At 43.7% G+C, this 15,518-nt stretch overlaps 1 protein-coding gene across 4 annotated transcripts in view; it reads left to right on the top strand.

The window, feature by feature from the left end:
- Window positions 1-15,518, top strand: part of Thoc5 (THO complex subunit 5) — a 34,100-nt gene that overhangs the window by 5,014 nt on the left and 13,568 nt on the right. For 2 of the 4 annotated variants that reach the window (XM_075944147.1, XM_075944148.1), the window contains exons 3-10: window positions 1,354-1,497; window positions 3,754-3,867; window positions 3,982-4,079; window positions 5,604-5,750; window positions 11,423-11,537; window positions 12,934-13,066; window positions 13,761-13,796; window positions 15,079-15,156. In XM_075944147.1, coding sequence (XP_075800262.1) covers window positions 1,354-1,497; window positions 3,754-3,867; window positions 3,982-4,079; window positions 5,604-5,750; window positions 11,423-11,537; window positions 12,934-13,066; window positions 13,761-13,796; window positions 15,079-15,156 — 865 coding nt within the window. The remainder of the gene's footprint in view (window positions 1-1,353; window positions 1,498-3,753; window positions 3,868-3,981; window positions 4,080-5,603; window positions 5,751-11,422; window positions 11,538-12,933; window positions 13,067-13,760; window positions 13,797-15,078; window positions 15,157-15,518) is intronic. The other 2 variants (XM_075944149.1, XM_075944150.1) reach the window with 1 other exon arrangement.

Genomic DNA, 15,518 nt, shown 5'->3' on the forward strand with positions numbered 1-15,518 from the left:
TTGGTATCTTCCTTTACCTTATTTATTAAGGCAAACATCTGTGTTTATCCGGATGTGAAGTTTCCTTAATCAGCATGGACAATGTGATCCTAGCTTGGTTAAAAATAAAAATTCACAGTATTCACAGTGAAGTTTTTTTGGGATGAGAAGTGAAATTACAGGCCATTAAACAAATGTGTTGTGTATATTTGGGGTGTGTGGCACTAGTGGACCATGGCGCACATCTAATACTCAGAGAATAGCTTGTGGGAGTCATTTCCTTCAGGTCTGGCAGTCCAGAACTCAGGTCATTAGGTTGACCTCACAGGTCATATTTTACTTTGTTTTTGATATGTCTCTTTCCTGAATTCTTGACATCAGGTATGCATTATTCCATAATCGAAAAAACACAGAGGTTTCTATTTTGAAAACGAGAAAAACATTTTAGGGGCTGGAGAAATGCCTCAGCAAATAAGAGCTCAATTAAACCGTTTGCAAAGGACCTAAGTTAAGCTCCTAGCACTTGTATTTGGTGGCTTAAATTCCCTATAGCTCCAGCTCCCAGAGCGCCCAATGCCTTTGACTTCCACATGCCTATAACCACTTTCAGATACACACATATGCATAATTTCAAAATATTAAACAAATTATTGCCAAGTGATGGTGGTATACCATTAATCCCAGCACTTGGGAGGCAGAGGCAGGTGGATCTCTATAGGTTCAAGGCCAGCCTGGTGTACAGAGTGAGTTTCAGGAGAGGTTCCAAAGCTACACAGAGAAACCCTATCTTGAAACCAAACCAAAACAAAACAAAACAAAAATAAATTATTGACCAATCTGGTCTACAGAGTGAGCTCCAGGATGACCAGGGCTGTTTCACAGAGGAAATCCTGTCTCAAAAAAAAAAACCATAAATAAATAAATAAGTAATTGAAATTTTTACTTGAGAATCTCTGGGTGGTAGCTCATGCCTTTAATCCAAGCACTTGGGAAGGCAGAGGCAGGCAGATCTCTGTTCGAGGCCAGCCCATTCATGTACAAAGCAAGTTCTGGGACAGGCAGAACTACACAGAGAAATCCTGTGTTAAAAAACAAAACAAGCAAACAAAAAAACCCAACAAAAAAACCACAAAAAAAAAAACAACAAAAGAACCAATTCCATAAATGCCCTGGTTTGGGGTTTCTTTGTAAAGTTATGTTTTGTAAAACAGTGTCTCACTGTGTAGTCCTAGTTGGCCTGGCATGGTGTAGACCAGACCGGTCGCACCAACACTGTAATGTTCTTACATATAGAAGGCTCTCATTCTTACTGTCTGTGATCCTGGCAGGGAGACTTCCACCTTCTACCCAAGCCCTTTCTCCTTTCCTCCCCAGGAAGGCAAATACTACAGCGAGGAGGCTGAGGTTGACCTGCGGGACCCTGGCAGAGACTATGATCTCTACAAGTATACTTGCCAGGAGCTACAAAGGTTGATGGCCGAGATCCAGGACCTGAAGAGCAAGGGCAGCAAGGATGTGGTAAGGAGAAAGGCTAGGCATGCTAACCCTGGTGTGTGTCTGCGCAGCCGGGGCTCCCTTTGCAGCCACTAGGTTCTTCCTGATCGTGTACTCTGTCCCAGCTGTGATTAGGGTTGGCGACTGGAGCTTCCAGAGAGCTGCCTATTAAATTGTTAGTCCAATCTCCTATCATAGTAATAAAGGTACAGTATTGCGGTGGTGGCGCACACCTTTAGTCCCAGCACTTGGGAGGCAGAGGCAGGCTGATCTCTGTGAGTTTGAGACCAGCCTGGTTACACAGAGAAAACCTGTCTCAAAAAAACAAAAAAAAGTACAAGATAACTTTTTTCTATGATTATAATAATTTAATATTATCTACTTAATATTTTTTACATTTCAGGTATTCTGCTAACTATTAGGAAGTATGTGCAAGTAAATCATAGAGCCCAAAATGGTCTTGGATGTTAGATGAATTGGGCAGATAGAAAACAGAACAGTATATCTGAAAATGAAACTGGTAGGTTAAAGAAGAATTCACTTTTTCCAGCAGTCTTACTTATTTTCATGTATGATGACCAGTATTGTTAATATTATTACATTCTATAGCTCTATTATTATTACCAAGCTTCATAGCTGTTACTTTTATTGCTGTCATATATTTATAAGAGTCCGAGTTTTATGGCATGGCATTGCTGTGGTGAGGATCAGTAGGTGTAGATGTTATTATGTGAACTAGTTGTCTTCTTTCCTTCTTTCCTTTTTATTTCTTTCTCTCTTTGTCTTTAGAACTCCCTGTGTAGATCAGGATGTTGTTGAACTCTTGCCTCTGCCTTCTCAGTGCTAGGGTTTGTTGGAGGAGGACCTGTTTGTTCGTCCCGGCTGCCCAGAACCGAAATAATCACACAGAAACTGTATTATTTAAATCACTGCTTGGCCTATTAGCTCTAGCTTCTTATTGGCTAACTCTTACATCTTAATTTAACCCATCTCCATCAATCCGTGTATCACCACGAGGTTGTGGCCTGCCAGCAAAGTTTCGGCATGTCTGACTCTGGCAGCAGTAGCTCCAAGGCATCTCCCTGACTCTGCCTTCTTCCTTCCAGAATTCAGTTCTGTCTTCCCTGCCTACCTAAGTTCTGCCCTATCAACAGGCCAAGGCAGTTCCTTTATTCATTAATGGTAATCACAGCACACAGAGGGGACTCCCACATCAAGGGTTAAAGGCGTGTACCATCATGTTTTCCCTCCCTCCCTTTAAAACAGCTGACGGTTTTAGTTTCACATCTCACAATATAAGTGGAAGCTGCACTTTTTAAATCCTACTTCTCCCCTACAAAACTGTTCTGTCTGTTAGGAAGGGGGAAGCCTTCCTTCTCATGCAGCTAAAAAACACTCAGGCTCAGCACCCTGATCTTCTACTGAAACAGAACAAGAGCTTTCCTTGTTGAAATGCAGCCGTTGTATTGTCAGTCAGGCTCTGGGCCTGCTCCTCCATCTGTTTCTGGTGTTAAGTTCTTCACATTCTCTCTGTTTCTGACCACTGCCGTGTGTCTCTCTCACAGATGGAGAGCCATGGCTAAGATACACATCACAGACTGTGCCGTGTGTCTCTCTCACAGATGGAGAGCCATGGCTAAGATACACATCACAGATCATGCTGTGTGTCTCTCTCACAGATGGAGAGCCATGGCTAAGATACACATCACAGATCATGCCGTGTGTCTCTCTCACAGATGGAGAGCCATGGCTAAGATGCACATCACAGATGTCTCTCTCACAGATGGAGAGCCATGGCTAAGATACACATCACAGATCATGCCGTGTGTCTCTCTCACAGATGGAGAGCCATGGCTAAGATACACATCACAGACTGTGCCGTGTGTCTCTCTCACAGATGGAGAGCCATGGCTAAGATACACATCACAGATCATGCCGTGTGTCTCTCTCACAGATGGAGAGCCATGGCTAAGATACACATCACAGATCATGCCGTGTGTCTCTCTCACAGATGGAGAGCCATGGCTAAGATACACATCACAGATCATGCCGTGTGTCTCTCTCACAGATGGAGAGCCATGGGTAAGATATATACCCCAGTAGTCACAATAAAACTTAGGCATGCTGCTCTGCAGACTGTTGGCTACGTGGTCAGTCTTCTGTTTCCAGGCTTCCTTTAGAGTTTGTTTATGGCCCTGGATGGTGTTGGCTTGGCAGCAGCTAGGGTGTTAACGGATCTGATCCATCATCTGTTGGTCTTTACCATTTTTTTGTGCACAGGCCATTGAAATTGAAGAACGAAGGATCCAGAGCTGTGTGCATTTCATGACTCTAAAGAAGCTTAACCGATTAGCTCACATCAGGTTAAAGAAAGGAAGAGATCAGACCCATGAGGTAGAGTTGAAATTAATAGCCTGACTATTCTCTGTCCCCACTGTAACTAACTGATCTGACTTGCTGATGCTCAGTCTTGCCCTAAATTGCCCTGCTCACCTCGTCTTCCTTCAGGCCAAGCAGAAAGTTGATGCCTACCACCTGCAGCTGCAGAACCTGCTCTACGAAGTGATGCACCTGCAGAAGGAAATCACCAAATGCCTGGAGTTCAAGTGAGTTTGGGGGACAGGGCTTTGATGTACATGTGGTAATGCTTGTTCTTCATGGTGTGAGTGATCCCTTCTTTATAGGAGCATCAGCAAGCTTAAAGACTGCAGGATTTGGGGATTAATTGGAGGGAGAGAATCTCAAGCAGTCATTTCAAACTACACAAAGAACTGTGGAAACCTCTGACCTTTTGCATTTTGGGCTCAGCACTTGTTAAAAGCAATTCTTTCTCCTCAACATTTATTATTATTATATCTACGTACTGTGCTAGAATACCAGCACCTACTTGCTCTATTGAAAAAATAATGTACCTGTTGGTCAACATCTCCCTCTCCAATACTATTTTTGACATTATGACAGTTGAAAATGTATAAAAACAACACGAATGTGATGCCCTACTCTATAATCATATCATCGTTTTGATGGAAGTTGGCAAAGTCAGAATATAATAGAACTCAGGCAGGTGGCCACAGAGAAGGATCATGAGCTTTGGAGTTAACATCCAGGCTTTGCCCCTCACTAGCTGTATGATCTTGGAAACATTGGAAAAAGAGCCAGGCAGTGATGGTGCACAACTTTAACCCTAGCACTTGGCAGGCAAAGGCAAGTAGCTCTCTGAGTTCGAGGCCATCCTGGTCTACAGGGTGAGTCCCTCAACAGCCAGGGCTACACAGAGAAACCCTGTCTCAAACAAACAAGAAAAATGGGAAAAAAATAAAGTATAGCTAATTTATATAATAAGTAATGATTTTTAAACGGAGATAAAATCCTCATCTTTAAGAACTAGATGAGGTGAGGATAGCATATAATAGGTGCTTATTTTATTTTTGAGATTTTTCTCGACCAGGTTTCTCTGTGTAGCCCTAACTATCCTGGAACTCACACTGTAAACCAGGATGGCCTCGAACTCATAGAGATCCGCCTGCCTCTGCCTCCTGAGTGTTGGATTACCATGTCCCCACCTCACATGGTGCTTATTAATGTATGGTAACTCTGATGCGTATTTCCCCAGTGCAAAATCAGGCTTCTTTTATAAGAATACTTAGAAACGAGCAGAAATTAAAGCCACTAGATTTTTTTTTCCACATCCAGTTCTGCCAGTCTGGCTTTTTCTAGTGAAATGTCTTAAAGTTAGGTGTAGACGCCTAGGCTTATTCCTCTGTGATGACGTGTCTTATCTTGGTTTCAATATGATGGCATGAACCTAGACTATGGGAATTCTGAGTTTCTTGGCTAATAGTTCTCCTGTTCAACCAGGAGACATTTGTAAATTCATCAAACATCCTTTTCAAGTATTCAACTAATTTGTTGACAAATAGATCGGGCAACATGGGCAAATGGCCTTGTGGTTGTCACTAATAGCCTTTTGCCATACTGAAATGTCTGTCATTGAGCATTTGCTGAGAGAATTCGAGATCTCAAGTAGCTATATGTGGAGCTGCATGGGGATAAATCGATCAGCTGCTCCTAGAAAGTCACAGTTCGGGGTCCTGAAAATGGCTGCCTGATAACTTGGTTTTTGCTTACAGGTCAAAGCATGAAGAAATTGATCTGGTCAGTTTAGAGGAATTTTATACGGAGGCTCCACCCAACATCAGCAAGGCTGAAATCACCATGGGAGATCCCCACCAACAGACCTTGGCCCGTTTGGACTGGGAGCTGGAGCAGCGGAAAAGGTAGTGCTTCCTCCTCTCTGACCTCTTTAACCACACAAATTGTAGGGCTGGATTATACAGGCCCATATTTCTGCAGTGTATGGCAGTCAAAATTCTAAATGACCTGACAAGGTACAATTTGCACCTGCCACACAAAACGTGGTCCCCTAGCCCTTTGATAGTGAGACAAACTAACGCCATCCAAAGCAAGTGGTCAGTCAAAGAACTGGAGTTACATGTAATGGTTGTGAGCTGCCTAAAGACAGTGGGTACCAGAAACTGAGCCCCAATTTTCTGCAAGAGTCGTAGATATTCTTACCTGCTGAGACATCTGCCCAGCCCTGCTATCCTCTTTAGAGTGAGTTTTCCTACCTCCATTAACCTAGTCAAGATTCTCCTTCAAGGATATTCCAGGAGACTCATCTCCTAGGTGATTCTAATTGTGTGTGTGTGTGGGGAGGGGAGGTATGCTCATACATGGGGAGGTGAGAAGGCGATTTTTTTTTTAAAGATCTATTTATTTATTGTGTATACAATGTTCTGCCTGCACATATATTTGCAGGCCAGAAGAGGGCACTAGATCTCATTACAGATGGTTGTGAACAACCATATGGTTGCTGGGAATTGAACTCAGGTGGAAGAACAGCCAATGCTCTTAACCTCTGAGCCATCTCTCCAGCCCCCGAGAGAAGACGATTTTTATTTCGTTCCTTCGGCAGTGGGTTTTGGGAAGTGAACTCCAGTCATCAGGCTTGAGCAAGCTCTTTAACTTGTTGGCCCTCTAGGATATTTTAGATCTCATCCATTCGGGTCAGTATTAACCATCACAACCCCGTCCTTTGTCAAGGTGACACTAGGCATATCTATATCTCCTTTTTGTAATCATAGGCTCATATCCATTCCGTAATGCAGAATATATCCAGTCCATCTCTAAAAGTCCCCATAGTTTTTAGCATTCTTTTTTTTAAAAATATTTATTTATTTATTATGTATACAATATTCTGTCTGTGTGTATGCCTGCAGGCCAGAAGAGGGCACCAGACCTCATTACAGATGGTTGTGAGCCACCATGTGGTTGCTTGGAATTGAACTCAGGACCTTTGGAAGAGTAGGCAATGCTCTTAACCACTGAGCCATCTCTCCAACCCCCAGTTTTTAGCATTCTTAACACTATTCAAAATCCAGTGTCCAAAGGCAGGTTTTTCTATATTGCCTCAACTGGTCACAAACTGCTGCACAAGCCCTCTTCTTGCCCCAGCTTCCCAGTGGTTAGAACTACAGGCATGCTACTACCATGTCTGGGCATGAAAGTAATTTTTTTCCTTTGAAATTGTAACACCTGAGGGGCTGGAGAGCTGAATCAGTGGTTAGGAACACATAGTGGCTCTTCCAGAGGACCCGGGTTGAGTTCCTATCACCTATTTAAGCTAACTCACTTTCATCTGTAACTCCAGCTCCGGGGATCTAATGTTTGTCATCTTTGGATACCTGCACTCATGTACATAAACCTCCAACACACACACACACACACACATAATTTAAAAATAAAATCTTAAAAAATGTTAATAAATGAGAATGAAATTTTTTTTTTCCTTTTAAATGATTACTATTTTTATTTTGGGTTTTTGAGATAGAGTCTCTCTATGTAACCCTGGCTGTCCCAGAACTAGCTCTTGTAGACCAGGATGGCCTCAAACTCACAGAGATCCGCCTGCCTCTGCCTCCCAAGTGCTGGGATGAAAGGTGTGCGCCACCACCGTCCATCATGGACTCCTAATATTGTTTTTAATTTTACCTTTTATTATTGTGTGTGTGCATGGTGTATGTACCATAACAAGTGTATGGAAGTCAGAGGACAACTTTGGAGTTGGTTCTCTCCTTCCCCCTTTTGTGAGTTCTGGGATTGCTCTCAGGTCATCAGGCTTGCACAGCAAGTGCCTTTATCCACTTACTGTGACTCTGAACTTCTGCTCTTCCTGCCTCCGCCTCCCAAGTGCTGGGATTATAGGTAAGTACCATGACATCTGGATTTATGTGGTGCTAGGCAAGCACTCTACCAGCTGTACTATATCTTAAACTCTTTGTTGCTGCTTGTCCTTTTAGTTTTTTTGTTTTTTCTTTCAAGACAGGGTTTCTCTGTGTATCTCTGACTGTCCTGGAACTCATTGTGTAGACCAGGCTGGTCTTGAATTCACTGAATCAGCCTGCCTCTGCTTATCTTGGTTAGGCTTTCTATTGCTGTGATAAACACTGTGACCAAAAATGACTTGTTGGGGAGGGTGTGTTTCAGCTCACTGAGGGCAGCCAGGCAGGAGGCTGCGGTTCTTAACTGGAGCAGATCAATGGAGGAATGCTGTTACTGGCCTACTCCTCTTGGCTTGCTTAGCACTAGCCCAGAGGGTGGCACTGCTCACAGTATGCTGGCCCTTTCCTAGGCCAATCTGATGAAGGCATTTTCTAGACTGAGGTTCCTCTTCCAGATAACTGTGGTGTGTGTCAAGTTGATAAAACAAAAAAAGGAATCAATCTCTGTCTGCAATGCTGGGGATCCACTCTAAGTCCTCATACGTATTAAGCAAGTGCTTTACCACTGAGCTGCACCCCTATAGATCTAACCATGTGGGTCTAACTCTGAATTTTGTATTCTCCACATCTGTAAGCTTATTGTCTTAAAAAACTTTGTAAGTAGTATTTCAGAAGGTTGCACCACAGTCACAATCCTAGGCATAGAAAAATCAGAAACCATTTTTCTTTCAGACTTTTTAGGTTGTTTCCATATTGTACTATCATAAATAATGCTTCTTACAAGGTGGTTTTGTTTTTATTTGTGGAGATGGGGTTATTTTGTTTTGCTTTTGTTACTGGGCTTGGAACTCAGAACCTCGCGCATGTAAACGAGGATTCTGTCACTGCACTGCACATAGCCTCAGACTATTTTCACCCTGTTTGTTTGTTTGCTGTGAGATGGGGCCTTGCTCTGTGACCACGCTGGCCCTGAACTCACTTTGCCACTCCAGTAAGTCTTAAATTTGAAATCCTCCTGCTTCAGCCTCTTGGGAGACTGATGTTACTGCTTTGTACTCTCAACTTTTCTTTTTGTTTTCGGATTTTTTTTTTTTAAATTATTTAACTTTATTTTATGTGCATTGGTGTGAAGGTGTTAGATCCTTTGGAACTGGAGTTATAGACAGTTGTGAGCTGCCATGTGGGTGCTGGGAATTGAACTCAGGGCCTCTGGAAGAGCAGCCAGTGCTCTTAACCACTGAGCCATCTCTCCAGCCCCGGATTTTTTTTTTAAGTTTTGTTTGTTTTGGGTTTTGGTCTTTTCTTTCTTTTTTTTTTTTTTAATAATTTGCCTATTTTTACTTTATGTGCATTGGTATTTTGTGAAGATATCAGATCCCCAGAAACTGGAGTTACAGATAGTTGTTAGTTGTCACGTGGGTGCTGGGAATTGAACCCGGGACCTCTGGAAGAACAGCCAGTGCTCTTTACTGCTGAGCAATCTCTGCAGCCCCCTTTGGATTTTTTTTTTTTTTTCGAAACAGGGTTTCTCTGTGGTTTTGGAGCCTGTCCTGGAACTAGCTCTTGTAGACCAGGCTGGTCTCGAACTCACAGAGATCCGCCTGCCTCTGCCTCCCGAGTGCTGGGATTAAAGGCGTGCGCCACCACCGCCCGGCTTGGATTTTTTTTTTTTTTTTTGAGACAAGATTTCTCTGTGTAGCCGGGCGGTGGTGGCGCACACCTTTAATCCCAGCACTCAGGAGGCAGAGGCAGGCGGATCTCTGGGAGTTCGAGGCCAGCCTGGTCTACAGAGCTAGTTCCAGGACAGGAACCAAAGCTACAGAGAAACCCTGTCTCGAAAACAAAAAAAAAAAAAAAAAAAAAGATTTCTCTGTGTAATCGTGGCTATCCTGAAACTAGCTCTATATACCACCAGGTTGGCCTCAAACTCACAGAGATCTGACCAACTTTTCTTTTTTAATGTTTTTATTTTATTTGTTTGGTTTCTGTTGTTCTTTTTTAGAGGTTTTTTGTTTAGTTTCCTTTTGTTTTTTTGTTAAGACAGGGTCTCATTATTATAGCCTTGGCTGGTCTGGAACACAGTATGTAGTCCAGGATGGCCTCTCAAATCCACCTGCTTCTGACTCCTAGATGCTGGGACTAAGGAATATGCAACTATGCCTGGCTTTTTAACCATGGTGGCTTACAGCCATCTATAATGAGGTCTGACGTCCTCTTCTGGAATGTAGGCAGACATGGAAACTAATATCGTATACAAAATAAATAAATAAATACATATTTTAAAAAAATCTTCTTGCTAGGCCTGGTAATATAGATCTTTAATCCTAACTTCTTGGGAGGCTGGGCTAGCCTGAGCTACAAAGGGAGCTCAAAGTACTCAAAGAAAAGGTTGTACTGGCTAATTTTTTTAAATATTATTTCTTTATGACTTCATATCTTCCTTTTGAAAAATATTTGTTTTTATGTGCACTGATATCAGTGTAAGGATACCAGATTAGTTACAGACGGTTGTGATCTACCATATGGGTACTGGGAATTGAATGCAGGTCCTCTGGAAGAGCAGCCAGTGCTCTTGACTGCTGAGCCATCTCTCCAGCCCTGTGCTGACAAATTTTTTGTCAATTTGATACAAGCTAGAGACATCTGAGAGGAAGGAACTTCACTGAGAAAATGCCTCTTTAAGATTGGCCTGTAGGTCACTCTGTGGAGCATTTTCTTGATTTATGTGGAAGGGTCCAGCCCACTGTGGTCAGTGCTAGCCCTACTTAGGTGGTCCTTGGGTGTATAAGAAGACAAACTGAGCTGGGCAGTGGTGGCACACTCCTTTAATCCCAACACTTGGGAGGTAGAGGCAGGTGGATCTCAAGTTCAAGGCTAGCCTGGTCTACAAAGTGAGTTCCAGGATAAGCAGAGCTGTTGTACTGAGAAACCTTGTCTTGAAAAACCAAAAAAAAAAAGAGAAATAAAACAAACTGAGCAAGCTGTGCGGAACCAGCCAATAAGCAGCATTCCTCCATGGCCCAGTTCTGGCCCCCCAGTTCCTAAATGAGTTCCTTCCTAGAATTGTAAGATGAAGTAACCCTTTTCTCCCTGAGTTGCTTTTTGTCTTGTTTTATCACAACTAGAAGCCCTAACAAGACAAAGGTTAACATGTATAACTTAGTAGAACCCTGTCTCACAATGAGAAAAAGAGGAAGGGGAATGAAAAGGAAAGGAAAGGAAAGGAAAAAAATGTCTGACGTCTGCGAATGGTGGCTCACATTTGTCATCTTTTCCCTTGGAAGACTGATGCAGGAAGCTTGTCACGAGTTCAAGACCAGCTTGACCTTGTTAATTAAAGGGCCAATGACACAGCTCAGGGGTTAATTTCTAGCCTGACAACTTGGGTTTGATCCCTGGAAACCACATGGTAGGTGGGTTATTCTCTGACTTCCACATGCATGCTATGATACATGTGCTCTCACCCTGTCCCACACACAAAATAAAGAGATGTAATAAAAATGTTTTAAGTCAACATATTCGAGGATTTATGCAATTACTAAGTTTGATGGTGCTCGTATGGACAAAGGACTCAGCACAGAATGCTGGCTGTCGATAGAGTGATCTGAACCGCTGTGCTGCAATATCCCCGCAATGCCTTGGTGACAGTGCCCTGTGTGCCCCTGCAGGCTGGCAGAGAAGTACCGCGAATGTCTGTCCAACAAGGAGAAGATCCTGAAGGAGATTGAGGTGAAGAAGGAGTATCTGAGCAGCCTGCAGCCTCGCCTCAACAGCATCATGCAGGTGAGCATGGCTCTGCCTTCACCACAGACCAGAGGCCACAGGGCCGGCTTCGCTCTGGGCTTCCCAGCTCTGGCATCCTAGTCAGCTTACACTGAGAATGCTTTTTCTGGGAAAGACAAGTTATGTTCTGGAGTAAAGAGATACTGGGCTACTGGGTCAGGAGCATCCACACACGTGCCCAGACTATTGCCTCTCTATAGCTTTGAGGTAACACTGTCTCAGATTCGTTAAGTTCAGTTCACCCCTTCCCTGCATGCTCCTCACCAGCCTGCTGTTCCTAGGCATTTAAACTTGCTTCCTGAGAATATCTAATAGGTTCACTCGATACCTCAGGGGCTGATGGTGAAAAGTGGATTGCTCTCTGGAAAAAAAGAACTTGACTCAATTTGAAAAGCTTCCACTTTACCCATATAAAATCTCCCTCTTGCTTACTCGCTCTATCTCTGTTTTTCTGTCTGTCTATAAAATGTGTACACACACACACACACACATTTGTGTATGTGACCTGATTTTTGTTGGTTTGTGATGCTAGATTTGATCTAAATCCTTTTGATTTTATGAAGCAAGATAAAGGGCTAATAGAGGAACTTTGTGAAAGGATTCTAGGGAAATTATAAATCCATTTTTCTAGGAATTGGCAAGTCTGCCCTTCTTTCCTTCATAGGCATGGAATTAGAACTGTTAACAAAAATGTATTTTTATAATAGAACTTCATAATAGGAAAAAAAAAGGACATGGAGCTGGGCTGGTAGTGGACCTAGAAAGTTGAGGCAGGAAGATTGTGACGTTGTGGCCAGTTTGGGCTGAATAAAGAGCAGGCTCTAGGCTCCTTAGACTACATTGCAAGACTATTTCTCAAAAAACCAAGAAGCTGAGGATGGTGGTAAATGCCTTGAGGCCAGCCTGGTCTGCATAAGAGTTTCAAACTAGCCTGGTCTACATTTTGTTTTGTGTGTTCTTAGTAAAAAAAAAAAAAACTTTAGTCACACCAAGCCATTAACAGTTACCTTGCCAATTGGGAGGTTTTGTTTTATAAAATAAGCTTGAATATACCTTATATCTCTTTTTTCTTGTTATTGTTTTGTATTGTTTTCTCTTATGAGATAGGGTCTCTTTCTCCCTCTCTAGTCCTGGCTTTTGGAATTCCCTATATAGACCAGGCTGGCCTCAACCTCACAGAGATTGCTTGTCTGTGCACCCTGAGTACTTTAGTCCCAGCTCTTGGGAGGCAGAGACAGGCGGATCTCTGAGTTCAAGGCCAACCTGGTCTACAGAGTGAGTTCCAGGATGGCCAGGGCTAACCCAAGAAATTCTATCTCAAACAAACAAAAAGCAAAACAAAACTATCATAAAACATCCATGTAGATGGACTGAATTTTCCGTTTATTGCTTGCAGGCTTCCCTCCCAGTGCAAGAATATCTGTTCATGCCATTTGACCAGGCACACAAACAGTATGAGACTGCGAGGCACCTGCCACCTCCCCTCTATGTGCTCTTTGTGCAGGCCACTGCATATGGGCAGGCCTGTGGTAAGTATGGGGGCTAGGCAGGGAGGGAGCTGTGGGAGATGCGGACAGAGTGAGAAAGCACTGTCTGCCCAGGAGAGTTTCCCAGCTTTGCCCAAGAGCCCTCAGGTGACAGATGCTTCCTCCCTTTTGTTCCTTCAGCATGGATGCTTGAACCAGCTAGCCTGGGGCTTGACTAATGTGATGGACATCTCAGGGTGGATGCTTTGAATCTTTATGAACATGGCTGTATAGCTCTTTGGTACAGTGCCCAGGCAGCCTGTGTAGGCTCTCAGATGCTCACCCTGGCAAGATATACTTGGCAGGTGGATCAGTGTCTTCTTTGTGTTTTGGGGGTGGGGTGCTTAGTGGATTCAGGTCCTAGGCAGCGTTCCCAGGCTCCCACATCTCCTGAATCAGCCTGCATGACTTTACGGTGAATTACTGGGGGAAAAGGACGTACCCCCGGTGTGCTCAGGACAGCCTGCGACTCCACTAAGGATTTTAGGTTTTGATCTGCTCCGATGGAGCTTTCACTTAGCACTAAACTTTTCTTCTTGTTCACACCTTGCCCCATGGCATCAGAAAGGCATATACTATACCTGTGCATGCCCCTTTCCCAGTCATGGCACCAAGACATTACTGTGTCTTTTCTTGTGTCTTCTTGGTCCGTCTCGTCCTCTCCTTCCCCTTTGTTCTCTTCCGTTGCCATCATCAGCTCATATGAAATCCTCCTCCCAGCCCCCTAGACAGGGTGAGTAAATCTCTTTTGTGTTTAAAGTTCTACTGTTTCCACTTCTATTTTCCTGTTGAATTCAAAACTAAACTATTAAAAAGAATATTGTAGGTAAGGAGTGTGGCTCTGTGGTAGAGTGATTGTCTAGCATGTGGAGGGTGTGATCCCCAAGACAGTGCTCACTTGGGGTAACCGGCTTGTTTGGGCTGGGCTGGGCTGGTTTGTGTATTATTTCCAGATGTAAAGCAGTAGCTGGATATTGGGGGGAGGCTTTCCGTCTTTATAGTGTAGCTGGGAAAATGGTACCAGGGTTCCGTGATGTTCTTACCTGTGAGATAGAGGAGGAGGAGCTGCAGTGCAGCTTAAGCCCTGGATTCCATCCCACCACAATCAGGGGGAAAAAGGACAGAGCAAGTGGAGTGTGTCTTATTTGCTCATAGCAGAAGGATCCCAGAGTTTCACATTAGGCAGAGTGGGAAACAGATTGATAACTGAGTGGTCGAGAGCCAAGCCCAAAGTGAATGAGCCTGGAGAGGACTCTGTTTCCTGAGCGTCAGGTTTCTCTGCATGTCTATAATAATAGTATGCCCCATTCAGTTATCGTGAGACTAAAGGATGCATTTACTTATTTATTTTGTGGTGCTGGGGATCAAAGCCACAGCCTTATGCTTGTTAATTGTACTCTTCTGTGCTACATTCCTCACCCCCAAAACTAATGTAACTAAAAATTTAAGCCTTAGTTCATTTACCTCCTACCACTCAACTAACAGTTGCTGTTTTCCAAGTCGCCATTTCTTAGCTATGGAAACTGAGCCTCAGACCAGTAAGTTCCCTTCCAGGTCACAAATCCAGTAATGAGTGGGACAGGAATCAGGTCTGGGACTAGGCTGTAGCATCCATGTTCTTACCTCCTCTTCTCTGCTGCGCTGTAAAACGAGACAGTGCTGAACACAGACCTTTTTACAAAGAGTGCTCCATCATCTCTGGGGTGTGGATGGGTGTGGGCTTCTGGGAGAGAACTTTTTAGGACAGTTGGTGGAAGAGGCTGTGGGGTGACAAGCCCAGGGTTTGCATGTCTCAGGGATGTGTAGCTGCGAAGCAGTACTCTGGATTTTATGTTCTTAGTGAACCATAGAGAACAGATTTTAGTTCCTATTTCCTTCCTCTGTGTGGAGTGAGTTTGCCCTCCCCCTCAGTCAGCAAGGAACGGGGGCAGGTGTTGAGAAAACACAGCTGCTGTGTTGGCTTGCACTCAGCAACCTCCCAGCAGCTTTCCCAAGAGGCCTTTTCTCACCTCCAGATAAGACGTTGTCTGTGGCAATTGAAGGCAGTGTGGACGAAGCCAAAGCTCTCTTCAAGCCCCCTGAGGACTCTCAAGGTAACATGGGGATTGGGATACCTCACTCAAGGATACTAAATAGCTGGACTGATGCCGTGTAGCAGGAGGCTTGACCTTAGTGCCAGTTTTAGGGTAGGCCCAAGAGAACTCAGTTCCCAGAATCACGAAATGCAGCCTTTGGATTTTATCCCTAGCACTCACCAGCACTTCAACCCTGAGGAAGAGTTACAGGTTAATGCCTATAATACCCAAATTCTGGAGGTTGCAGTAAGAAAATTGTCACAGGTTTGAAGCCAAACTGGTCTATAAAGCAACTTCCAAGCCATCCAGGGTGACATATTGAGACCCTGTCTCAGTGCCCCGGCTCTCCTAAAAAAAAATGATAAATTCCTCATATATCT

Source organism: Microtus pennsylvanicus, chromosome 12 (assembly GCF_037038515.1).
Source record: "Microtus pennsylvanicus isolate mMicPen1 chromosome 12, mMicPen1.hap1, whole genome shotgun sequence".
Classification (NCBI taxonomy): Eukaryota; Metazoa; Chordata; class Mammalia; order Rodentia; family Cricetidae; genus Microtus; species Microtus pennsylvanicus.